The sequence below is a fragment of the Nuphar pumila genome, chromosome 2, assembly GCF_984573655.1.
Source record: "Nuphar pumila chromosome 2, dmNupPumi1.hap1.1, whole genome shotgun sequence".
Classification (NCBI taxonomy): domain Eukaryota; kingdom Viridiplantae; phylum Streptophyta; class Magnoliopsida; order Nymphaeales; family Nymphaeaceae; genus Nuphar; species Nuphar pumila.
In genome coordinates this window covers 97521408-97549195 of record NC_143250.1, presented here as the reverse complement: position 1 = coordinate 97549195, position 27788 = coordinate 97521408, and the positions used below count along the sequence as shown (strand labels likewise).

The 27788-nt window shown below is 36.8% G+C and overlaps 1 protein-coding gene across 3 annotated transcripts; it reads left to right on the top strand.

Annotated features, from left to right (window-relative positions):
- The first annotated feature begins 1872 nt into the window (after positions 1 to 1872).
- LOC149846309 (bifunctional 3-dehydroquinate dehydratase/shikimate dehydrogenase, chloroplastic-like) lies at positions 1873 to 22146 on the top strand. 3 transcript variants are annotated; one of them, XM_089997941.1, is made up of 10 exons: positions 1873 to 2293; positions 5108 to 5213; positions 5352 to 5570; positions 18747 to 19093; positions 19631 to 19694; positions 19810 to 19918; positions 20002 to 20145; positions 21163 to 21311; positions 21559 to 21721; positions 21833 to 22146. In XM_089997941.1, exons 1-10 carry the CDS (start codon positions 2094 to 2096, stop codon positions 21874 to 21876), a joined length of 1545 nt encoding a protein of 514 aa, XP_089854067.1. In that variant the 5' UTR covers positions 1873 to 2093; the 3' UTR covers positions 21877 to 22146. The 3 variants fall into 3 exon arrangements, with proteins under 3 accessions (XP_089854067.1, XP_089854066.1, XP_089854068.1); XM_089997940.1 differs by having other exon boundaries at positions 1889 to 2293; positions 18735 to 19093; XM_089997942.1 differs by lacking the exon at positions 21833 to 22146 and having other exon boundaries at positions 1890 to 2293; positions 18735 to 19093; positions 21525 to 21643.
- The last annotated feature ends 5642 nt before the right edge of the window (positions 22147 to 27788 follow it).

Here is a 27788-nt window from a genome sequence, read left to right as displayed (position 1 = left end):
TTATTAAGGATGACCGGAATTTGACGGAACCATGTCTTCCAGATCAGTCTCCACCGCTTGCAACGTCTAATTTCAATAGGGCCTAGTAGCAGATCAAGCGCAAAAGACTCCTCTTTGACAATTACGTTCGGAGATCACTAGAAAATAGGGATGAGTAACCCAGCCGCCCGGCCGAAACCCGGCCCGTTATATATGCGGGCCAGGCTCGGGCCGGCCTGCGGGCTACCGGGCTGGTTCGATGGGCCCGAGTTATCTATTAATTTTTTAAATAATATAATTTTTTTAAAAATTAACTATTACATAGTAACTTGAATAACTATTATTATTTACCTAATTAGTTGCATGGGAACTTGTTATTTGTTAATTATTACAGTTTACCTAATTAGTTGTACTAATTCAGAATTAGTTGCATGGGAACTTGCTATTCTCTCATTAACAGGATCCAATCTATATTACTGGATCCAAATAGTAGATATTTAAATCGAGATCCAATTCAAAACATATAAGTTAGGCCTTGTCAGATCCGAGTGTGAGATCAGTCAAGCATTTATCATCAGAACCTGATTGGATCAAGTTTAACCTGACCCGTTTTAGATCCTCTGCTTAGAAACTAATAGGCTTTATCTGAGCATTAGAGATACAGAGACCGGATCCAAATGCAGTATCCTAATATACTCAAGTCAGATCAAGACCTGAAAGTAGATCCAAATTACAAAAGTGGTGACGTATGACCCGGCTCGTCTCCCATCCGTACTGTGGTCTATAGAACACTAGTAGTAGTACGTGAAACATCAAAATAATCGTTAAATTGAAGACATGATTTAAAACGTCTTGCATTAAAATAAACAACAGAAAAAGGTGCACAAAAAATCTGGCAAATAACGTATTAAGTTTAATTCGTTTTTAATCTAATAAAAAATGTTAAAAGAAAAAATTTAAGAACAAGGTAAGACAAAAAATTATGCCAAAAAATGAAATATATGAGATTTTCTTTTTTGATAATCAAGGTGGGTATAAAACAATGAAGCTATTGATTTGAAGACCCCAGATCAAACCCCACTGGAGCACAGGTATGTCTGTAAACTTTCAGAGGTGGGCCACGTAAGGCTGGGATCCCCACTCAGGGTTTTCCCTAGCTTCGATAAGGGTTCCTCGTCATAAAAAAAACAATGTCATATTTTAAAATATGGCATCCATTTAAAAAAAGTCCGTTTTTTATGCAAACAATTCTTCTGATATTTTTATACACCTCAATATTTTATTTGAACTTTCTTATAACTTGCTATCTTATATATTCTTAAGTGGATATTTTTTCCAGATTTTCCTAACAAACCAAATTCGTCAAAATATTGTGAGATTCTTCCTGCCTGATAATTTCCCTCGAAAACAAGATTAGTGTTTGTTTGTGGGAACCCTCTTTTCGAGAATTCCATGGAGACCAAGCTGTGGACAATGGTATCCGTGGCTAAGTCTGTCAATGGGTCGGGTCAGGGCTAGGTCCGGGTTGACAGACCATATAATCAATGACCGGTTCGGGTTTTGCTGAGTCACAAAAATAAAATCCCAAACCTGGACCTGCATAATTTCATAAATTTATTTTTACCGAAAATACATATAAAATACTCGAGTACTGGGCAACAAAAGCCGAGTCCGATAAGGTACCCGGCAAAAATCATAGCCCAAACTTGGGGCGGGTTTGGTCTACCCGAATATTATTCGGGTCCGCACTTTTCATGCTCATACCTGAGAATTCGGTTTCGGTTCGGTTCAGATATCCGGTACAAACCCGATCCATTGACAGCCCTGTCCGCCGCCACACCCACCCACCCACCCACCTAACTCTTGCTCGACACGACTGATCAACACACTTTCGGTGTTTTGCCTTCTCCGAAAATCATTGTTGGGTAGTCCCAGAAGTTCGCATTTTCTGGTGCCAACCACTGTTTGGCTGCTGTCAAACTCCCGTCAATGTGATGTAAAACGCAAATTCTCAAAGTTGGGAGATCTCTGTATACCCCTCCTCTCTTCGTATTCTGGCTCCGAACTGATCGTCTGCTTCATTTTGGAGCGCAAGAGCTTCGCTGGAAGGCACTATGGCGTCCAACTCCACCCTTCTGTGCGTCCCCTTGCTGTCCTCTTCCGTGGAACAGATGCTGCACCAGATGGATCAGGCCAAGGCCGCCGGTGCAGACCTCGTCGAGATCAGACTCGACCACATTCACAACTTTCAGCCCCACCAAGATCTCGAAATTCTGTTGAAACACGGGAAATTGCCTGCCCTTGTCACGTATAGGTGTGTGCAATTGATCCCCTTTGATGAAAATCTTAGAGATTTTTAACGGGTGTTTCGGTAGATGATGTTTTTGGATGTTGGTATCGTTTTTTGGAGCTATATCGTCTTTGGATCTGTTTGTTTTACTTGTTTTTTTGCTTTATTTGGGATTTCATGTGGTGTTTAATATGTTTGTATTACGTAAAGTGGTGAATTGCATAGGAAAAATAAATAGCCTGGACAGAGATTGCTAATTTGGGCGGTTTTTTCAAGTTGGTGTTTGTGAAATAGCAAAAAGAACTGTTCTGGGGCACGTAAATTGTTGGGTTTCAGTGTTGATGTTGAATGGGGATGAGGGTTAGAGCTGTTATAGCGTGTTTGATAGTCGATCATGGACTCTACGTATGAAATGTGGGATATGTGATGTTGGTGTTAGGAGTTGTTCATCATGTTTAATGTGCTAGAACGGATGTGCATTTCTCAATTGATAGCCAGAATAACATCTTTATCACATGAAATTTTTGGCCATCATACTTACACAAAAGCCATTTGGGACTTGGTACTTGAAGGAAATATGCGATTGGTGAACTCCAAAATTAACCCCCGTGTGATGTGTTCTTATGCGCTGTTCTTACTCGGAAGTTGTACAATGATAGTGTGTCGATTGACATAAGAGAGGAATCCTCCTGCTGTGCAGGTGATCTGCTGCTTCATTCTTTGTCTGCAGAAGTGGGAGAATTTTAGGAATCACTAAAACCATAGAAACATTCTGAGTTTATGTTCTATTAGTGACCAAGAAAGTCTTCCCAATGTGGGTTGCCTTGGAGGCTTGGGTTTTGCAGGATTTGTGGTGGCTGCATGGCCAATTTTGAGATTGCTCACTTGAAATTTTTGTGGTGAAATTCAATTGTAAGGTATAATGTGCTTTGAGTGTCAAGTTAAACTAAGAATGGTAGCTAGCTGAAAATGTTAAAGATAGCAGGCTTGGCAGTCTGTAATAAGATGCTAGATCCTTTTTCTCATCATAATTGAGCTTAGTCAAGCTAACCTTAGGTTTTCACACACTCACCACATCATCGCTGAACCATGCTTTCTTGTAGTCTGAACTTCACTCCTGTCAACTTGCTTGTTGGGGCGTTTGAGCACCTTGGTTAAGATGGTCCCTGTTCTCCCACGTTATGTGGATAACTCTTGAAAGCACGTCCTCCTTATTTGCTGAACATTAAGAGATCCTGTAGAATGGTTCCAAGAACCCTCTATACTCCACTGCCCAAACCAATAGCCTGCACAAACCCATAAGAGTTTAGCAGCTGTGCAAGTGATCCACTTCATTGACATTATAATTATGATGTCTTCTCGTGGAGCTAGTCAAAGCACCATATTGTAGCTGACATCAATGGGATCCTATTAAGAAGTGGTCTACAACAGCAGCCCTGTTCATATCTCTTAGCTGTTCCTCAAGGTAGAAGATCTGTGATTACATGCTGACAGATGGAGACTGAGGTGTTGAGTTCTTACAGATGGAGATGGAGGTGTTGAGTTTTTCTGAACCGACATAAGGACACCTAACCAAATAAGGTTCCATCCCTGCAAAGATCTCTTCTTACTGCATTTCTTTCATCTGTATATGTTGTTATTTTCATCTAGGTGCCGCCACCTATTAGACATAGCAACAACAAAAATGCTATCTTAGAAATTAAGATTGATTACACAACCATTTCTTCAAATTCTTGTTAACATGGTTCTCAGTTTCAAGAAGCCATTTCTTACTTTTAGGAAAACAGCTTCTTTATCCGACACGTGGTCTGGTAAATTTTAAGACCCCTTTTTAGCATCAGTTCTCTAGTGCTCTGCTTCATTCTTGTTAATACTTGCTGTTTGAGAATCCCAAGTCAACACTGATAGAGTCCCACCCCTCAAAATGCCAGCAAGAGAAGTTAGCTACTGAACTATCTCCTCAAACACCAGTTTGCATGTATAGTATTAGCAACTGAAAACTCTTGACTTTGAGGCATTGATTTGAACTTAAGTGCGAAAAGCCAGTGATTGTACGCCCTTGCCTCTCCAAAACTAAGTTTTCAGAGAATTTATCAAGTGCATGAATGATGTGGATCTGATTTTTTTTTTTATGATGAGGAACCCTCACCGAAGTGAGGAAAACCCTAGAATTATATACTGTCACCCACTGTGCTCTAGTATGACTGAGGAGGCAACTGCAGCTCTTCAATCTTCTTCAAAGAGCTGATATGTTCATTTTTCCAGGTGCATTGGAAATAATTCAACCACCTTGCCCCTCCTTACTCTACCTTGTAGCCTATTCATGGTCTTGTGGAATTATAGACTAGAATTGTTTTTTTTCCCTCAAAAACAGCACTAACAGTTGCTGACAAATGATTGCAGTTTGTTGGAATTGAGCTGAATTTATGAGAGGAAGACACCCATTCCATTTCCATCCTGATAACGGATCGAAACGCACAAGCTTGCCAATATCTTATAGGAAGAAATGAATTTTATTCCTGTTTTAAGAATGCCTGAAATCTTGAAATTGTTTGGTGATTATGTGTAGTCATATAGTTATGAATATTATATCCTGTTATGATTTAAAAGCTCTATCTTTAAGAGTTATTTTTATCTAATTTCCATTTTCATTAAAATGTGGGAAGGATTCATCAATTTTCTGCAGAAGTTCTGTTCTTAATATATGCATCCATAAAATGTAGAACCAGCACTTTTACACTTCATAATGAATTGCTTTTATTTATCTTCCTAATGAGGGCTTGAATTTATTTGGATTGCATTATCCTAATTTTCTAGCATATTTTGTGCTGATTCCAGGCCAAAATGGGAAGGTGGTCAATATGAAGGTGATGAACATAAAAGACTGGATGTGCTTCGTTTAGCTATGGACTTAGGTGCCGATTATGTGGATGTTGAGCTCCAGGTTATTTTCTCTTTGGTTGCAGTAATGAATTCTCTCCAAGTTTTCTAAGTATATCAATGACTGGAAAATGTGCATTGACAGTGTTTATCTAAACTCATGTCGTGCTTCAAACTGTTAATCTTTTCTGTTTTTTCATAGGTTGCTAATGACTTCATAAGTTCCATATCTGGAAAGAAGCCTGAGAAGTGCAAGGTCATTGTTTCATCACATAACTACCAAAGCACTCCTTCCATTGATGACCTCAGTGATCTGGTTGCAAGAGTACAGGCAACTGGAGCTGATATAGTGAAGATCTCTACAATGGCCACAGATATTACAGATGCAGCACGTATGTTTCACGTAATGGTGCATTGCCAGGTGACTACTTGGATACATTGATTTGGATATTATGCAAACACTGTGCTAGAAAACCAGTTTGCCTCTAAAACTAAGAGTATTGTTTCAACTAGTGCAAATTAAATTTCTTAACATTTATTTTTCAAATTATAATATTGGAAAATTAAATTATTGAAATTTTGGAATAAGCAAAGTTTGTGATTTAGAACATTGCAGTGGTAATTTTGCTAAAATAAACAAGCCTAGCTTCAGGAAAGCAGACAGTTTGCTTGTTCACGAGCACAACTTGTCTCATTAAGTAGGTTCATGAGCCAAAATCAAGGATAGTCACCTTGTATATTCACCTGAGATTAGGTGTCTGAGTGCTTGTGTGAATGTTAACATAGTTATTGGAATGCATTTTTCAAATTTTTTATATGCTTTATATTGTAAGTTATGTTTTACAAAAAGATAAGAATGCCTCATTTCTCCTTGAGATTACCCTGTATATTTACCTGAGATTATGTGTTGTGTGCTTGTGTGAATGTGCACATAGTTATTGGAATGCATTTTTCAATTTTTTTTTATATGCTTTATATTGTAAGTTATGTTTTACAAAAAGATAGGGATGCCTCAGTTTTCCTTGAGATTACATTGGGTGCTGCAGGACACCATGGTAAGAAGAAAGCAATATGGAGTGGATCCTGTAATTCACATCTGTGTTGAAAACAGAATTGATTGTGCTTGACCTAGAGTTTTTCCAGTTCACAAGCTGAACCAAGCAGATTTTAGGCACAGCCTGAGCAACTTGCACTGAGTTCAAAGTTCAAACCCATGTCACTGAGAACTATGTCAGCTTCTGAGCAAACAACCATTTGGATGCTTTGAGCTTCACTTGCACCTGTAAATGCCACAAGTTAGTTCTAATCCATCTTTGAGACAAAAAATAAAATAAAATTTTCAGTGTTTTGTCAAGAAAAAAAAATGATACAAAAATATCAATTTTATTGAGTTGCCTAACTATTCTTGTGATGCATAGGTACTCCAGTCACTCCGCAGAAGAACTATTCCAAATGATGCCAAGTAACCCATCATCTTTGTGTAGTCTGCTATTTGAGACTACATGTAGAGGTTCAACTAGGTTCACCCAATGTGTGTCTTGGCTATTTGTTATCTGCAGATATGAGTATCCCTTCCATGCTAATAAAAAGGATCCTTACCAAGATCACAATGATCCTTTATTGTCATTAAATTCCTCTTTGTTTTATTTATTTGCTGCTTATGTCTCATAGGTGCGGCGATGCAGCACTTTAAAAAACTTGGGTGCGGGAGGGTATATATATAATTTTTAATAGTTAACAGTAACACTAATGAAATAAAAAACAATTATCGTATCATCAATTCATCATGCATGCAATAAATCAAATTAACAATCTACAATTCTATTGTTCATCATAAAAACTAACACTACAATTAAATCAACCTAAATATATTATGAAAACAATGAAACAAGTAAATCAGAAAACAAGTAAATTATACATTATACTATTAAAAGAAGCAAACAATGCTTAATTACATACCAAAAGTATATCCTAAATAATGTATATGACGATGAGGAAATGATCCTAATAATTTTCTGCTTCATCATTAAATTCATCATAAGAAGGAAGAGTATACTCAGATAAGTCCATGTTTGTAATGTTGAAATCATGTTTTCCCTCTAAGTGGCACTCTTATGGGTTTACATCTTAAAATTTGGATGATCCTTATCTGCATTACAAACTCAATTTGAAAATGTTAAATACTTGCCTATTTAAATAAAGAAACTAAGAAATAGTCAAATAACTAAGAAAGCAATTAGTACATGTATTCCTCATTAGTTCGTAAAAGTAATCGAAGATTAGAATGAGCATAGACTAAATCCTCTGCATGCTTGCTGGTGAGTTTGTTTCTCTTCATATTGTGGATTTGAGCATATGTGCTCCAATTTATTTCACAAAAAGATGAACTACCCGGTGGGATAGCAATCTCAATGCAAGACGTTGGAGAAGAGGTGTTTTTGATCCATATGTTGACCACCATGTGATAGGATCTATATTTTCCTCCTTTCTCTCTATTAATGTTTATCCATATAACCTCGAAGATAAAAAAATTTCAAACTCTTACGTGACTTGATTTACAATATGTGATTCTCAATAAAGTCTTGCCATACACATATTTCTATGCCTTGATAGCTCTGTGTCTAAATTTGAAGGGACACAACCAAAACCACCTTTCTGCCACTTCTTTGCATAATATTTGGGATTGAGAGAATGTGCCATGCAATACAGAGTGTTGCTCTTATCTCATCTTTTGAATAAAATTAAATTAATATGATTAAAAAATTCTGAATCATCCAATGCAGAATTTTTTCTCTCATGTTTGAAAACTACAACTTGTATTTTCTCAATCATATTATCCCACATTTCATAAACTTTGTGAAGCATGAGTTCATCCTTATCAACTTCTCTCAGCATTTTTCAAATAGATTGCGTAAACTCAAGAAAGTATACGATTTTATTCCAAAACTCATTATCAACAATGAATTTCTTAATTTTTTGAGCCTTAACAACATCATTAGCACGATAAAATATTCGAATTTTATCAGTTACCATGTTGACCAAAACATTTTTGACTTCTTTAATTCTTTTCACCATCACAATGATGGACGCAAAACGTGTTTCAACAACATTCAACAATTTCATATCAAAATGCCTATTAAATATGACATTAACATAATGGTGGTTGACAACAAAATTCCTAATGCTTTTGACATTTTTTTCTAATTTCTCAATCTATGAACATATATGCTGGTGAATTTTCTTCTTCTTTGGGGTTGCAGATGCTCTTGAGGGCCAGATTCAAACTGTATGTTACACAAGGAGTCCAAAAAATATGAGAATACTCACTCTCCAAACTCAATGCTGCACTTTTATAAACTGGAGTGTTGTCTGTGATGATTTATATTACTTTCTAATCACCCACTTCTTTTATTACTTCTATAAACAACCCCTTTAAATACTTAACATTTTTACATTGTCCAGATGCATCAACTGCTTTCAAGAATACTGGGCCACTAAGCGAAAGAGTAATGAAATTAATCGGTGGACGCCTTTCAATATCTGTCCAATCTTTAGCAATCTCTCAACATTTGCCCTCTCTTCTGCAAGAATTGTCGGTCGTATTTTTTTTGAACTTGGAGGTACATAGCCAGTCAAATTATAATTTGCTAGTGAAGTAACTAAATCCTTCAAATAAGGATTTTTAGCTGCATTAAATTGAAGTGAACTAGAATAAAAATACCTTCCTACTTTTTTATTCATCTTCTCCCTTCCATATGTATTGAATGATGCTTGTATTGTTCCTCTTCTTATACCTCCTATATCCACTTTTTTTTTCATCTTCTTGGTGGCTTAAAAATGGTACACTGCACAAGAATCACTCATTGTCTTCCTCTTCTCATATTCATCTTTTATTTTTTTGTATTGTTTTCGCATTGCCTCATCAACTCTTTTGCTACCTGAATTGTCATGTCCTGATATTTCCAACAAATGAGCATTAACTTTTGTGTAAGATCCAACAAAATATCTTTTACAAAGCTTGCATCGAAATTTCTTATTTTCACCACTTTCTCCAGCTTTTTAAAGCTTATCCACATGTGCTCATAGTGGCCCCCAATTATCACATGATGCAGCTAACAAACTCGAATCAACACTCCCACTACAACTATCAACAACACTAGCAGCAGAACTTACATATGGGGATGAGGATGACGCAAGTCCTTTCCCTTTATTCATCATTTTCGTCCTTAAAACAAAAAAATATTATATTAAAATAAAATTCATATCAGAAGGGTTGGGTTCGACAACCCAGGGTATTGAGAGCCGAACCCAGCCTAACAGGACTGGGTTCAACAACCCCGGTTGCTGGGAGCTGAACCCAACCCAACAAGACTGGGTTCGACAGTGCAGAACCCAACTCTGCAGGGCTGGGTTCGACAACCCAGGGTATTGGGAGCCGAACCCAGCCTAACAGGACTGGGTTCAACAACCCCGGTTGCTGGGAGCTGAACCCAACCCAACAAGACTGGGTTCGACAGCGCAGAACCCAACTCTGCAGGGCTGGGTTCGACAGCGCAGAACCCACCCCTACAGGGTTGGGTTCCACAGCGAGCAGAACTCAGCCTATTGGGCTGGGTTTGTCGGCGCATAACCCAGCCTACTGGGCTGGGTTGCTGAATTGCACAGAACCCAACCTACAAGGCTGGGTCGCTGACTTGCGCAGAACCCAGAGAGAGATTGAAGGAGAGATTGAGAGCAGAGTTACCAGAAACTTCTTAGGTAGGTGGAAAGCTTGCTTCCCCGAAACTCGCTTCGGAAGCGCGATACTTCTCGCTTCCGAAACTTCTTGGGAAGCTCGATTCCCCCACGCTTCTTATATGCTTTTCATACACATGGTCTATGCTTACTATATACTTTTCTCACGTTTCTTTTCATCTTTTTCATGTAATTTTTTCACGCTTTCACTCACTTTCCATGTATTTTCTTTAAATTGGTAATCATCATTTTTGGATTTTAACAAAAATTTACTCTTTTACTGAAAAATCATGAAATATAAGAATGATCAATTTTATTTTAGTTTTTATTTGTTTCTTGTTTGATTCCATATTGCTTCATTTTTTATTCATATTTTGCTTTTAAATTGAAACTTTGCTTCCCGCTTCATATAAATTTTAAAATGTCTCGCTTCCGCTTCCCGTATCGTTTCTTACTTTCGCTTCCTAGTTTGGCATCCTTGATTGAGAGAGAGAGACATATCTTGCATGTGTAGTCGCCATATGCAATCGGAGGAGGAGAAGAGTAGGAGAGGACTCAGAGGAGAAGGGAAGGCATCGGGGGTAAATTTTTTTGCCCTAATCCCCCACCCAGCCCCCTTTCATCGTATTTTTTTTAGTTCAGATTTGGACATTTATAACCATCAGTGCATTGACCGCACTGGGTGTCGCACCCGAGTCACGTCGCATTGACGCAGGTGCGGCACCCTGTGACATAGTTTGCTGCTCTTGATAAGTTTAAGGGCGACCAACTTGTTAATTGTTATCATTTTTCTAATGCTCTGCATTGGAAAAGGGATGGTGAATGTGGATAAGGTAGATGGCCTTTTGTGATTGACAACATCAAATTTAGAGATACGGTACTTCTGTTTCTTGTTCTGAAATTTCTGAACATGTTAAAGAAAAGTCTGCATTTGTGATATTGTGTGAAGGACTTGTGGTTTTCTCCTCACTTTTTTTTATCTATTTTTCCAAGGGACATCACTTGTTCCCAGAAACATCAGATTCATCTCAGGTGTCACTCATTGCATGAGTGTGGTGTGACCATAGTTCCATTAGATGTCAAATCATCCTTATTTAGGTGTGATGCCTGGCCAGGGTGGTCTGTAAACCTTTATTCAGTCAATCTTTTGTTCTTCAAAATGGAGATTGTAATCAATCAAGGTCAACCTCCTTTTAAAAGCATAATCTGAATCCATTTTAGTCCACAATTTATTTGTCAATCACTGAAGACTTTACGTACTGACTAGAGAGATTAGTGCTATTCACCTAGATGGCTAAGCCTAGTATAGTTCAAAAAAACACAAGTATGAACATGAATGACAAATATCTATATTGGCAAGCTATTCCTGTGAAAAAAAGAATTATTCTTGGCACTTGAAAGACGTAACTTTGAGTCAGATTGACTTCTGGTCCATATTGTTAGTAATACATTTAAAAATGAATTAAAGTTGACTCATTCAATGAAATGGCACATTTTTCTACCTGAGAGAAACAATATCATCACAAACAAAAGCTTGACCAGGCACTGACCTGGCCACGCATGAGAAAAAAATGAGTAGATGACTGAAAGTTCAATCTTTCTTCAAAACACATTATGGAAAAAGGTACTATGATGATCAGGAGTCATCCTCTCAAGGAACAACCAAAACAAGAGGACAAATCGTGTTACCTTGCCCCCTACCCAAACTAAGTCAACCCCTGGCCATCTAGCCTTTACATTTAAGAATAACGGACACTGGATTAATGTGATGAAGTATGCAGAAATATAACCAAAGAATGCAAAGGCATTAACCAAGTCCAATAATGAACATGCACGATGGCACAAGGATATTACAACAAGAGGTCCATGATGGTACAATAATCTTAAAAAAGGCAACATAAACAAGTAAAGAATATAAATCTTTATTGAAGAGAGCTTGAAAAGCTTTGCAAATACAAGGGGCGAGATCCCCTATTTATACACAATCAATGGGGTATGAGAGACCAAGAGTCGTTGGGAGCTCCCAACGGTCATATATATGATCGTTGGGGCCCCAACGACTCTATGGTGGGCCCCCAATGTGATTCAAAAAAAGAAAAAAAAGAAAAAAGAAAACTCACATTTAATTAAGACAAAAACTCTAACCTATTAAATAGTTATTTCTAGAAACAACTATGTGAAAAGATACAAATACCCCTATCGGGCAATCTTGACAAAAAATGTATGTATATATATATATTTTAACACCCCCCTCACTTTACAGGGAAATGCTCGAAAGTTTATTAAAGAGAAAAATAAAACGAGCAGGAAGAGCTTTGGTGAAGAAATCCATCAACTGATACTCTGATGTGACATATAGCAAAGTAATAGTTCCTCTAAGATATTTGTCACGTACATAGTGACAGTCCATCTCAATATGCTTAGTATGCTCATGGAAAGTGTGGTTGCTTGCGATGTAAATTGTACTTTTATTGTCGCAACACATCTTCAAAGGTGTGGAGATGACTATGACCATATCACTGAGAAGACTTCGAAGCCACACAAGCTCGGTGGTTGTAGTGGCCATTACACAATATTCGGCTTCAGTTGAGGATAGAGATACTTTGTGCTGCTTATTGCATCTCCATGAAATCATAGTCACCTAAAAACACACAGTTACCTATAGTTGGGACTCTATCATTGGGATTTTCACCTCAATCAGCATCAGTATAAGAATATAAATGAAATGAAGAGGATGAAAAAAGAAAAACCCTTTTGGTTATAGTATTCTTGATATATCTGATAATTCTTAAGACAACACTCATGTGCACAGTGGTAGAAGCATGTTGTAACTGACTGACTGAATGAACTGCGTGAGCTATGTCTGACCGAGTGATGGATAAGTATGTGAGTGATCCAACAAGTTGGCAGTAAGGGGTAAGATTTTTGAGTAGAGTCTCATCTTTCAGCCTCAATTTGGCATTAATGACTTCAGGGGTTTCTATCTTTTTATCATCTAAAATACTAGACTTAGTGCAAATGCAAGCAGTAAGTTTCATTTGAGAAAAAATGTACCATCTAGGAGAGTACACAACTTCAATACCTAAGAAGTATCTTAAGAATCCTAAATCAGACATGTCAAAATTTTCTTAATGTCATTAACTCCTTGCTTATCACTTCCAGTGATAATCATATCATCCACATAAAGTAGAAGAACAACAACCATAGAACTTGTACTTTTCACAAAAAGAGCAATGTCAGTATAACACGAATGAAAACCCAGATGAATCATCACATTACTAAATTTATCATGCCAAGCTTTTGGAGCTTGTTTTAAACCATATAAGGTTTTTTTAAGTTTAAGAATTTTTTTTTCCAATGCAAACGCCCAACGGAGGATCCATGTAAACTTCTTCATTTAATTAACCATTTAAAAAGACATTTTTCACATCTAGTTGATAAATAGGTCATTGTTTAATAGATACAACGGTTATGAGGGTCCTAACACTAGTCATCCTGGCAACCGAGGCAAATGTTTCTTCGTAATCAATACCATACTCTTGAGAGTATCTCTTAGCCACTAGTCTAGCTTTGTAATATTCTAAAGACCCCTCACTCATGGTTTTAACTTTGAAAACTCATTTGCATCCTATAGATTTCTTTTCAATGGGTAATGAAGTTATCTCCCATTTTAACTTTTTCAAAAGCACTAAGTTCTAGCTTCATAGCTTTAACCCATTGCGGAAGATTTTTTGCTTTATTATAATGAGATGGTTCATGAAATGAATGTAATGCAATTGAACATGACCTATATTTTGGTGTTAATGTGTCATAGGATACAAATCTATTTGGTGGATTAAATATACAATTGGATCTCCTAAGAGAGGTTTTTTCTAAGTTTGAATTTTGGTAATATTTTTCTAAAGCATTTAGAGGATTCTTTGATCACACTAAGTATAAGTTTGCATAGGTCTATCAATAATATCATCATTTATATGTATTTCTTCTTCCATATTTTTATTACCATTTCATTGACATTTGGGGTATTATCCCCTCCATCATTCAAAGAATTATCACGAGAGTTCAACTCTTCTTGTGGTAAAAGATAAAAAAAAAAGTATATTCAACTTCATTGTTGTCTTTGGTCTTCTCAAAACCATTTTCATTTTCTAAAAATGTTACATCTTTAGAAACATATAGTTTGTTGTTTTGGGGATCAAAACATCTATATCATTTTTTGTTTTCTCTATAACTTAAGATTACACGTTCAATAGCTTTGAGAGACAATTTATCTTTTTTATGAAAAAGCACAAAGCACTTACAACCAAAGATCCTTGATCTATTAAAGTCGGGTGTTCTTTCAAATAATTTTTCATAGGAGGATATGTTTTGTAAGGACGATGAAATCATTCTATTTATTAAATAGGTTGATGTTAGAGCAACCTCGACCCAAAAAAATTTTGGAATGTCTTTAGAAATAAGTAGTGTCCTAGTGTTTTTCAAGATATGTCTATGTTTTCTTTCGGTTGATCCATTTTGTTGGGGAGTTCTAGGACATGATTTTTTATGACAAATTTCATTTGTTTCTAAATAATTTTGAAACTCATTTGATAAATATTCAACACCCGAATCAAATCTAAGGATAAAGATGTTGCTTGAAAATTGATTTTTGACAATCACATGAAATTTTTTAAAGAATGAGAAGACATCGGATTTGAAATTAAGAAAGTATATCCATACATATCTAGTGAAATCATCAATAAACATCACATAATATGAGTATCGTCCTTTTGATATGATAGGAGAAGGTCCCCAAACATCTGAATGCACTAATTCAAAAGGTCTCTTAGAAATAAAAGTTTTATTTGGAAAGAGAACGGATTTCATTTTTCCAAAGATACAACCTTACAAGCAAAATTTTTCTCATTAAATTTTTTTTTTCAAAAGAAAAAAGGTACATCTTAGAGAAACTTGGATGTCCAAGTCTTTTATACCAAGTTTTAATATTTTTATCTTGGATATAATTACAAAAAGAGTTGGTAGGAAGATTTAAATAGTTCATGTAGTAGAGATCTTTCTTTTTATGGCCTTGCCTAATCAGCTTCCCGGACCGGAGATCCTGCACGGAGCAACCCGTAGATGAGAAGGGGATTCTACATCCATGATCAAAAATTTGAGAAACGGAAAGAAGATTTAGATTTAGTTGTGAAACAACTCTTACATTTGACACAAAAAAAGTTTTAGAAGAATTTAAAGTCCAACACTTTTAATTTGTAAAGATGTTCTATCGACAGTTGAAATATAAGAGGTTTTTGAATTAGTGCATAATTCGGATAAACCACTCTCAAGAGGTGTCATATGAAAAAAAACCCTTGAATCAAGGATCCAAGAAGACATACCTGGAGGTTAAGAAGAGGCAATGGCGGCACCCGATGTGGATGGAGATTTGAGTAGAATTTGAAGTGCCTCCAATAATTGAGCTAGCGAGAAGGAATCCTTTCCTTTGGTTGGTTCTTCATTCCTTGGTGTAGTTTCCTTGACGGAAGCAACTTTGTTCTTTGAGGTTTCATATAACTTTGGACAATTAGGCCTTATATATCCTGATTTATGGCAATGATGGAAAATGACTTTCCTATAGCCATTTTGCCTCCCAAAGTGTAGAGGCTTGTAAGTTTTAACATGATTGTCAGGTTTGGACATGGCTAATACTTCATCTCCTTCCTTTATCATGCCAAGACGAGTTTTTTCTTGGCATATTTCGGCAACAACATTCTCTAAGGGAAGAGGCTTAGACATATGAAGAAGGGAAGTTCTAACTTGTTCATATTCGGGCCTAAGCCCATGTAAAAATTGGAAAAAGTGTTCTTTTTTCATTTGCTCTCTTCTAAGTTCAACATCTTCACTAGCAACCCATTTGAATTCAAGAAGAGAAAATTCATCCCACAAGTGTCTAAGGGTGCTAAAATAATCACAGACACTCATGTCTCCTTGCTTAATGGTACAAATTTTTTCTTAAAAAAAAGTTGTCTCGTAAGGTCTTTTTTAGTATACATACGTTTCATAAAAAACCATGTCTCGTTTGCTTTGCAGAATTTGGCTATGTTGGCATATATCTTGAGCTCCACGTTGTTCATAAACCATGCAAGGATTTTTGCATGTTTACTTTCCCAATCCTCTATCTTGGATTGGTGATCTTCAATGGCTTTGGTGCGAGCATTTTTCTCTACAGACTTTTCTTATCCTCCTTCCATTTTGGTAAATTTGAGTTATGGTTTCGGAATGGAGCCCATCACGTATCCGCAAAGCTTTTTGCCCTTGAGTTTGTTCTTCATGGCGGATGCCCACATCATATAGTTGGTGCTATTTAACTTGAAGGAAAGATCAATCTTATGCTCATTCTTTATAGTGACTTAGAGAGAGGATGAGCAAAAAGTATGAAAGATATTCCTGCATCACAAACTATCAATAGATAGCTTTAACAAAATCAAGAGCGTAAACCTTGCTTTGATACCATGTAATGAAGAATGCGGAAATATAACCCAAGAATGCAAAAGCATTAGCCAAGTTCAATAATGGACATGCACGATGGCACAAGGAGAATACAACAAGAGGTCCACGATGGGACAATACAAAAGCCTTAAAAAGGCAACACAAACAAGTAAAAAATAGAAATCTTTATTGAAGAGAGCTTGAGAAGCTTTGTAAATACAAGGGGAGAGATCCCCTATTTATACACAATCAATGGGGGATGAGAGACCGTTGGGAGCTCCCACATAGAGTCGTTGGGAGTTCCCAATGGTCATATATATGACCGTTGGGGCCCCAACGACTCTATGGTGGGGCCCACAATGTGATTCAAAAAAGAAAAAATTACATTTAATTAAGACAAAAACTCTAACCTATTAAATAGTTATTTCTAGAAAAAACTATGTGAAAAGACAAAAATACCCCTATCGGGTAATCTAGACAAAACATGTACACACACGTATGTATATATATGTACGTACATATATTTTAACAATTAATTGATTCCTTGACCTTGTTGTGCTTGTTAATCATGTAGATTTTTTTCCTTCCAAGTGAACCACAGTCCTGGAAAGAGGACAAACCTGTTAAAATATATTGTGTATATTTGATATATGTATATTTATACAATATATGTATATCAGGGGCATTTTTGTCTTTTTATGTCCTGTAATAAATACAGTCCACTGGGGACTGTATTGTCCTTTTATTTTATTTATTTTTCTGCTTTTTTGTTTTTTAGTCATAAATATGATCGTTGGCCTCCTCTAGTGTACGTGTGGCTCTATAAATAAAGCCACACTCTCTTGGAAAGATATGCTTTTTCAAGCACATTTGTTGAAGTTACAAATTTATTATTTTTACATTGTGGTGTTGTGAAGTTTGTGTTTTATTTATCTCCTTTGTGAAATTGTAATTGGTCCATTAGAGACCATATTGTGATTTGTGCACTTGTGTAACCCTTTGTTAGCATTGTGATTGTGCACATCTTGTTTCGTTTTATAGTATCAAAGCCTTGGGCTCTTGTAGTAGCAAAAATCATCTTGGGTGTACTCTCTTTGTGGTGGTGGTCATCAAGCTTGGTTCTTCAACCTCAAGCTTATTTCTTCAACCTGGTCGAAAGAGAATCCGCTTCCATCATCTCTTACAAGCTCAACGAAAGCAACTACTTGATGTGGGCTACTGCAATGGAAAACCATATCAAGGAAAAAAAGCTTTGGGGTTTTGTTAGTAAAACCACCAATGAACCTCAACTAAAGCTAATGTGAAGAGAAGGAGATTAAACCAAAGTTCTCTACGAAGAAGAAAAAGAGAAGGCTTTGCAAGAATATCAAAGCAAAATGGAAGATTGGGAGGCTAATAACGCTCAAATACTCTCATGGTTTATGAATGTAATGAAGTGGATTGAATCCGATACACATGCAAGAACACACTTTCAATCAAGTAGAATACTTGATTGAATCAATGAAACCACCCACACAAGGGTCTTAACAAATTGTTATTGCATAAAAAAGGCACTCCAAAGAGTTGAAAAATATGCATGGCCCAAGGGGCTATTTATAATACAATGAGAATAAGGGGCTGAACATGTGACTGTTGGGGCTGCACCCAACGGTCACATTTGTTTCTTCGATAAGAATACTTGAAGGGGATGATTACTTTACCATATTTTTCAGTTTGAGTTTCATATTGCGGACATCTTCACTAAAGCTCTTTCTCTACCATGTTTTTGTTTCTTCTTAACAAACTTTCGGTAATCTTATCGTAAGTTTGAGGGAGGGTGTTAAAATATATTGTGTATATTTGATGTATGTATATTTATACAATATACATATATATCAGGGGCATTTTGGTCTTTTCCTGACCTGTAATAAATACAGTCCACTAGGGACTGTATTGTCCTTTTATTTTATTTATTTTTCTGCTTTTTTGTTTTTTAGTCATAGAAGATTGTTGGGACTGCCTCCCTCTAGTGTATGTGTGGCTCTATAAACTCTCTTGTAAAGATATGCTTTTTCAAGCATATTTGTTGAAGTTATAAATTTATTATTTTTACATTGTGGTGTTGTGAAGTTTATGTTTTGTATATCTCTTTTGTGAGATTGTAATCGGTCCATTAGAGACTATATTGTGATTTGTGCACTTGTGTAGCCCTTTGTTGGCATTGTGATTGTGCACATCTTGTTTCATTTCAAAACCAACTAAATTTTTTCTTGTTTATTGATAATGGTGGAACGTTACATGTGTAGGTTGTTTGTTTTTTAGAGATCTTGTTTTTGGTACTTGCTCTAGAAGTTTTCTTGATCATCTAATGCCTTCAGATTTTCTCACTAATAACATATTATAGAATGTTCTTCAGGTCCCAATTATTGGATTGGTTATGGGAGAGAGGGGAATCATCTCTCGAGTGCTTTGCCCCAAGTATGGTGGATACCTTACTTTTGGTACTCTTGAAGCTGGAAAGGAATCTGCTCCTGGGCAACCTACAATAAAAGATTTGCTAGAGTTGTATAATATAAGACAGGTTGGACCTGATACCAAAGTGTTTGGTATTATTGGAAAGCCTGTAGGACACAGTAAGGGTCCTATGTTGTACAATACAACATTCAAGCATGTTGGGTACAATGCAGTCTATGTACATCTATTGGTGGATGATCTGGCACGTTTCCTTAGCACATATGCATCACCAGACTTCCGTGGTTTCAGGTTCAGTTCTTCTCGGAGAATGCATTGAAACATCATTCTAGTTTAATGTTATGAGGGTGTTGTATTTTTTCCTACATAATTAATTGTTTATGCTATTTCATTTCTGCAGAACTGTGACAAAAGTTCTGAATAGTCTATAGGATGGCATTTAAATTAAAAATATAATTTTTGCCTAGTTTATTTCAGCTGAACGAATAGACGTGTACTTGATTCTTTGAAAAATTATCCAGGCAGTTCTGTTAGCTCATTGGACTTGGTATGATTCTGTAGTAGACTTAATGGACTAAAATGCCATGCCAAAAGGACTTCTTAATGTTTTTTTTTCAGATTAATGCTGCTATATATATTGTTCCAAGTAATTTTATAATGCACTTTAAGAAATGCAGCAAGTAGAGCCGATAGTTTCATTTATTTTTCCATAGTTTTTCTGTTGAATGAAAAACACTTGGTTTTAGTAGCAAATTGTAAAGCCCATCGTTCTCCTCTAGTGGATATTTTTCATTTTTCAGTTATTAATCTGTTCAATTTTCTGTGCAGTTGTACTATTCCTCATAAGGAGGCTGCAGTTGTATGCTGTGATGAAGTAGACCCAATAGCCAAGGTTCTTGACTGATATCACCTTGTACAGTTTGCTATCTACCCGTCTAATATTGCAAATGTGCTATCAATTTTCGAGTCGGATAACCACATTAGAGATGATACTTTTATTTCTGTAGAGTATTGGAGCTGTAAATACAATCATAAGACGTCAGAGCGACGGGAAGCTGATGGGATACAATACTGACTATTACGGTGCCATATCTGCTATTGAAGATGGACTTAGAGGTTCGTACATCAATTATAAACTAATTTATAAAATTGTGGCTGTTTTTCCTGGTTCATGATGGATATCCCTTTTTGGATCACAGGTTCAACTGCTAATACCAATACAGCAAAATCACCCCTTGACTGTAAATTATTTGTTGTCATTGGAGCTGGTGGTGCTGGTAAAGCACTTGCTTATGGTGCAAAAGAAAAAGGAGCAAGAGTTGTCATAGCAAATCGGACTTTTGGTAAAGATTTATTTGCCCCGTTTGACCAATCCAACTGAAGATTACTTTTCATATGTATGCATTTCTGTTGAAGTGGCAAGCCTGAGTTGAAACATATTTAAGACACTGCGGGGCAATCTCTTGAAGCCTGGTTTAATGCAAGGAGTGTACCTTTCATATGGAAAGGCATGCCTTTCGAGTTTCAAAAGTCTTTTGCCACACTGGCTTTCCTATGAAACACCTTCCCCGTGGAGGAAGTTGTGAATGGATGACTGGGGCCCACACCTGCCAGTGGTACAATTGCCCGGCAACCTCTGGTTGCCGACCCTCTCTCTCTCTCATTACAACAACACCGGCAGCCATGGCTGCCGATTCCCTTTCTACAACATGCCGGCAGCCGGCCTTCTAAAAAAAATATAGAAATAGGGAAGTACGAACAGGGGGAGAGCGTACCTGCCGGTGGTGGCTCCTCCCGGCGGTGTGCTCCGGTAATCTTCCTCCCACTCTCTCTGCCACTCTCGAAAAATCTCCCTCGTTGAATCGATGGGGCTAAGCAGCCACCGTGAGGACTCTTATATAGTCCTTGCGGTGGATGAGGATAACTCTCTCCCTCCCTCTAAATGGGGAGGGTGAGGGAACCTTCCCCAAAATACGCCCCCTTTTTTTTTTTTACTCACCTTCCCCACCCGACTTTGTCGGGTGTGGTTTTACAGTTTCTGGAGAAGATAATCATTCTTTATACCTTCCTATTACTAGGGATGAGGTACGCCTTGTGGTTTTCCAAACTTTTAGAAACAAGGCTCTGGAACCCAATGGGTCTTCTGGGAGTTCCCTAGGTGCTTGTTTCACCGATGATGTGAAAATGGCCCTTTTTCATAGGAAAAGGGACCCTTTTCCCCCAAACGGGTAAAGGATATTTCAAGACTATATTCTTAACTAAAATTGTGTTGCTGCTCTGTTGCTTGATGCTTTGGCTTCTTTTCCTACCTTGCTTTGGTTAGATTACATCATAAATATATTTTTCATTCTTGCTGCAAGATCGAGCAATAGAACTTGCCAAGTTAGTCGGAGCAGAAGCCATAACACTGGCCGAACTAGAAAACTTCCATCCAGAGGATGGCATGATCCTTGCAAACACTACTTCTATGGGGATGCAGCCAAAGATAGACGAGACACCTATACCAAAGGTTTGGCCTACTTAACAGATATATTTGGTGTTTGTATTTTAAACTCTGTGAATGCATGAGCATGTCCTGCTCCAGTTATCTCTTGGAAAAATTAGTCCGATTCCCAGATGTGCATGTTAACTCTTATATTCATGAATTATGACCTTAATGCCTAAGTTGCCAATTGAATCATAAGGTTGTCCCCCTTTCCCTTTTCTCTTTCAATGCCAATAGCTGAAATGAGAAGCCACTGTTGGGTGCGTTGCAGCACGCTCTGAAGTGTTATGCCCTTGTTTTTGACGTGGTTTACACCCCCAAAATTACGAGACTGTTGCGGGAAGCAGAGGAGTCAGGCGCTATTCCGGTTAGTGGTGTGGAGATGTTCCTCAGACAAGCACTGGGACAATTTGAACACTTCACTGGTTTGCCTGGTATATCCTGATTTTTACATTGTATCAATTCAGCTTCTATTATTCATTATTATTTTTCTGTTTTTTGCTCAAATTTTAGTATGTTGATTTTTCTTCAATTTATCAATGCAGCCCCTGAGAAAGTAATGCGTGACGCTGTCCTGAGCAAGACGTGAAAATTTTCGAGCCCACTCTTTTTTCAGGTAATGGAAGCAGGTCTCTTGTTTGTCCAACACTGTTGTAGGTGGGAAATTTTTTTCTTGTATGAAGTTTGGTAACGGTTCTTGCTCTATTCCTGGGCGAGGTGCAGGATATTTGCTACTTGTATTAACTATCTATTATTTTCAAGGATGGACGAGAAACTTTGTATTTTTATTCTTGCTTGCTGGAAAAATATTTGGAAGGAAAAAAAAAGACAATTTTTATTGAAAAAGTCGGTTTCGCTACATCCAATTAGTGTTCCGCATAAATGAGCCAAAACTGACTAGAAAGTCCATGTTACATTTTTTCCATGTTGCTAGAAACATGGAGAAATGCATGGGTCCCACCACTTTTGGGAAAAGGTTTTCTTTCTTCCAAAACTTTATCTTGCAATGAAGCCGGCACGTTTGCAAACACTTCTCAGAAGTGATTTTGTGTCACTTTTGAGACGTTCTTTCTAAGAATGGGAGCCCCTTGACCCCGTTATTCGCCTTTCTCTCTCAGTTGGAAAATCACTTCTTTTTTTAATTCTCTCGTACAAACATGAGCTCACCTTTGCAATCACGTGATAAATTGGTTATGAGGGTTGTTTGTTTCATGCCCTTTCCTACCAAGGGTGAAACAAACATGTCTATGAGAAATATACGGTGGGACCTAATTTAATAAATGCAAAAAAAAACAAAAAAACAGTTTCCCCATCAAAATGGGTTCATACCTGGGAAACCACTTTCCCTCCAAAGTGGCTCTTTCAAAGAAAAGAGGCTTCCCTTGTGTGGGAGTGATACAAACGCCCTATAAAAACTTCAATGATTCTTACATGGGTGTAAGTAAACACACGTGCTGGTTAAGAACAAATAAAACAGAATTAAGAATTATTAAATTTCATTCAAACAGAAATATGTCGTCTCAAATCTCTCAATTAGGGATGTAAATGGGTTGCGCTCTGTTCAGATCTCGACATTACTAAATCCAACTTTAGCAAATCTATCCTAATGCTATTTAGATTCAATTTCAGAGTTGGATGAAAAAATGGTGAACATTGTCTACATACTGCATACAAGAGACAATATTCTCATCAACCCAATGCTAAAAACAGAATTGAAAACTGCCAAGAATTGTCAGAGTTAGAGAAAAAATAAGAAGGTAAGGGAGTTTTCATGTGTTTTGTCCATTTTTATTGTCTATTAATAGACAAGCATGACCAGAAATGTAAAAAGGCGTCTCATATGAGACACTATTTTGCATTTTACTAGGTGTTCAAACTCATTCATGCCCCTCCATCCACATACATGGTGAAGAGACATCACCAATCCCAACGGTTAGGTGTCTTTTCCCGTTTGAAATATGACACGTCTTACTATAATTTGAATATCTAAGTCAATGTGTCATAAGAGAACTCATGTGAAGAGGTACCTACATGGAATGCACTAGTCTCTCAAGAGTCTAGTTACCACACAAGTATAAAACTAGAAAGGAAGCGAATAAGAAATAACATGAACACAAGTATAAAACTATATGAAGCCAAACATGTGAGCTTGTTATAAACAAATTATTATTTTGTAATATGAAAAACATAGAAAGTTAGGAGAAAACAAGAGAGAAGTGATAAGAAACAAGAGAAAAACGTTAAGGAAGTGAAAGAGAACCGATTTGAAAACAAGAAGTGAGATTCCTATTAAAAGGAATTGAACTTCTAATATTTCAGAAACAGCTGTTTTCTTAAAGCTTCCCCTCCTTTCAATGTAGTGAGGAGCTTTCTGCTTCCGAAACTAGCTTTCCCATTGAGCAAAAAAACTTAAACAATGTGGATAACTTCTGGCCGACAAAATAGTTGGCCTATACAGTGTATCTTTGGTGCAGAAGATCAGGCTTTGTGGCCCACCAAGATCTAAACATTTATGCCATTAACTGTATAGGAGCAAACTAATTTGAGTAATGCTACCTACTCCCACATTAAAAATCATGGTTGTAAGTTATATCTTCTCAATCAGACCTATTGGATTTACTCAACATAGTTTAATTGCTAAGAATCATGCTTTTGTCATGCCTTTTGGACATAAAAGTAGGATTTTTAAAGTTATTAAATTTTGATACATTGTGAGCCATTGATTTTTAAAGGTCTTAAAAAACCTACTTGTATGCTATAATCACATTATCCAAAACTTGTTTTCTACTAAATAATGCTTATAGATCATATATATAGCGTCTGATCAACAAAAAATTGTTCAAAAAATTTGAAAATCTAAAGCTTTTATTAGGTGTGAGTAGGTGCTCCCTATCATTCCTAAACTAATTTAACTATAACAAGCCAAAAACCACAGACTGCAAGTGGACTCAGATGTTGGGTGCCAACTTGGTCTCTGTGTAAACAAAAGTGGTCCAAGATGATGAGCCTCAAATTATTGAAACATGCCCAGCTCATTTGCACGCTACCTGTTACATCTAACAATATTGTATGGTCTTATCTGTACATGTATCCAACAAATATCATATATATGATGAAATGTGGTAACTCACAAGCATGTGGGGAGTCTTTGTGTGATGATGTATAAGTCTTTAAGTAGGGGTGTCAACGGGCCGGGTTTACTCGGACCCAACCCGGACCAAACCCTATAGGGTCCGGGTATGGTGACAAATAAGAAGACCCAATTAAGGCCTGGGTCTGGACTCGAAGGTTCGATTAATACATGGACTCGGGTATAGTTTGTGAAATTTTATACCAGACTAAGGCCCAACCCGAGTTCAGATTAAGACCCACAATTTTCAATGTAAAAATAATAAAAAATATTATTTTGCCAGGTATGGTCTGGATCTGCTTCACAGTTCTTATCGGGTCCAGGTATGGTTTATATTATAATAGACCTGATTAGACCCAGGTCCAAACCCGATACCATACCCACAAATCTGGTCCAAGACTGGTTCCACCTGTGTCTGAAACCCCTTGCATATTGCATATTAAGCGTACCAAGATATTGGTATGAAACTCGTATCTGAGAACATGGACGAAAGTATACAATGTTTAAAAAACTTGACCCAATTAATTACTTGAGAAACATGTACCATTTTATATTCATAAATGAGTATCAAGTTTGTTTGTTTGTTTTAGCATTTCTTCAAACAAACAACCATTTCATTTTATAAATACATGACTTTTATTAAGATTTTTAATTATTGTAATTTATAAAAATCTATTATAAATAATGATTAATTTATATATTACATTTAACTGTTCTAATTTGTAGGTATCTTTATAAAAATATAGACCACATCAACTATTTGGAAAACTCATACCATTTTTTTTAAATGTGTTTCAATGTTTATTAGAAACTTGTATCAATATTTTTTGCAATTGTATCAATATATACTCTAAATAAAAATTTATCCAAAACTTTTAAGCCCTCATATACCCTTACTAATACATCATACCTGTTTTTGGCAACTATGGTCTAAGCGTGCCTTTGAAATACAAGTGAAAAAAACGGGAATTAAATGTACTAGACATCAAGTTGGCTATGTTTTTCAAAAAAATGACAAGTTGGACGGCTTTTTGGGCTTTTGGATGATGAGGAACCTACATAGGAACAGGGCCAGCTATCTCCACTTAAACAGTAAAATCTTAGGTGGCAACCCAGCCCCACAAAGGCATGCATACACACCAAGCTATGATGGGGCAGCTTTATCTAATTTCCAGAAATTGAAGCTTTGGCTAGATGTTAAATATGTGATAGTTTTTTTTATAACCCGAAGAAACCATACTCGGCATGAAGATCTGGTTGCATTGGCTCAGCCTGACATACCTACGGTCGTCGTGCTGGCAGCGAAAAACTCCAAGGCCAGTACCCCTGCCCCTGGGTCTATGCTATGCATTGGCATGCGCAGAGGGGTGACACCCCATGAGAATCGAACCTTTACTGCCCGCTTAGCAGCCAAGGCGCCACTCTACTATGCCATGAAAATTGCACTTAGGCAAGGGGTTCAACTTCAAAACTAGGGTTGTCAATGGTTTAGTACTCGAACCCAAATTTCTGATTATGGGCATAAAAAGTGCTGACCCAAACAATATTTGCGTCGATTTGAACCTGGCTTGAGCAATATGTGGGTTGGGTTTGGGTTACGATTTTTGTGGGTTAAAAGTAAACTTTTGAAAATATACGGATTCGGTTTTGGAATTTTATTTTCGTAATCTGACAAAATTTGAATTCAACAATTTGTTATTTGGGTGGGTTTGGGTACATCCTAATGGGTTGGGTTATAACGCCCTCAATTTTTTAAACCAAAGATTTAGGGATTTTTTTTTAAAATTCCTTTTCCATGATTTTCAAGAAAACAACAAAAACTCTTTTTAAGCACGATTCAAACCTTGGGTGGGTTACAGTTACAACTCACACGTGTAAGACTAAAAATAATTGAATCAAATCATTATTTAAATTAAAATAAATCAAATACTAGTCTTCCAAATATACAGGACTTAATGAAATAATTAAATAATAAAATATATTAAATCCTCTCAACAGTCTAAAGAAGTGTGACCCTCTTGGCACCACCCTGAGCCTCTTGTCATCACCCTTCAGCTTACTCGTTATCTGAAATATTAAAAGTAAAGGCATTAGCCACATTCCCAGTAGGAAAATACCCTAAAAATAGGCATGGAAAGAATGCAAATATACAAAGTATACATATTTCTCAATGCAAACAAATCATAGCATGTCATAGCATATACACACAATAAATATAATGATCACAATAATGATAATTTAAGCATACAGGATTTCACAATAATTCATTCTTACCATCAAGTAATAAACCTGCATTATATCATTAGTAATTAAGCAGTAAAACAGATCCATATATGCCAACATATGCATGAACTAGAAATTATACATGACATGCATATAATTTTATATTAGCATTCAATGAATCATTTAAACACTTGTGAACGTAATCTAATACATTATTTTTCTTTTCTATCCTGAAAGGATACACGATCAGGACCTAATCCAAACTCAGCAATCACATAGGGGTCTATTACGCTATATATTTTAAATACCATATTGATTCAAAGAGTCAGGCCAAACATCCACTGAAGCGTTCTTTAACCGAGAGAGACTTAACATTGGTCCAGGAAATCGATTCCTACTCTGCAGAGCCTGACTCCCTATCTTAGATGAATTAACAGTCTCAACCCCCTACACTAATGACTGGAGGGCCAAGAAGTGTCTATGCCCTCAAAACGTGTCAGTCGACGTGTATACATTCTACTCTCTCCAAAGTAAGTCACAGAACCAAATAAGCTATTAGGTGTTATTACACTAGGCTCAACTACAACACTTGGTGTACTCAACACCAAGCTCAACAACCCCAAACTCCAGTCTAGGTAGCTCAAACCATTGCCTCTCAAGGCATGAACTCACACCCTCAAAGTCACTGAGGTACACTAAAGATAATCTATTTGATCCACTCAAGGTACGTACTCAATTTAAGGAGCACCTAAGAGTATCTCAAGGTACATACTCACGTTAAGGAGCACCCAAGAGTATTTCAAGGTATGTACTCACGTTAAGGAGCACCCAAGAGTTTAGTCTTAAGTGTATGTGTATGAGCATGTTTATTACAACTTAACTAGGTGCTCACTAGCACCCCTGGATCCACCGAACCTGACTCGCATTCGAGCCTCATGTATGCATGTCTCACATAATTTAAAATATATTACATGCCATATACCACACTACATGATGCATGAGACTCATTTCAATTTAGCATGAACCATAAATTTTATAAAATAACGCATGCATGTTTATGCATACTACATGCCTTAATTATCATGCTTAACTCTCATGTTTTAACATGCAGTCTCATATGCCATCATGCACAAATAATCAACATGTTT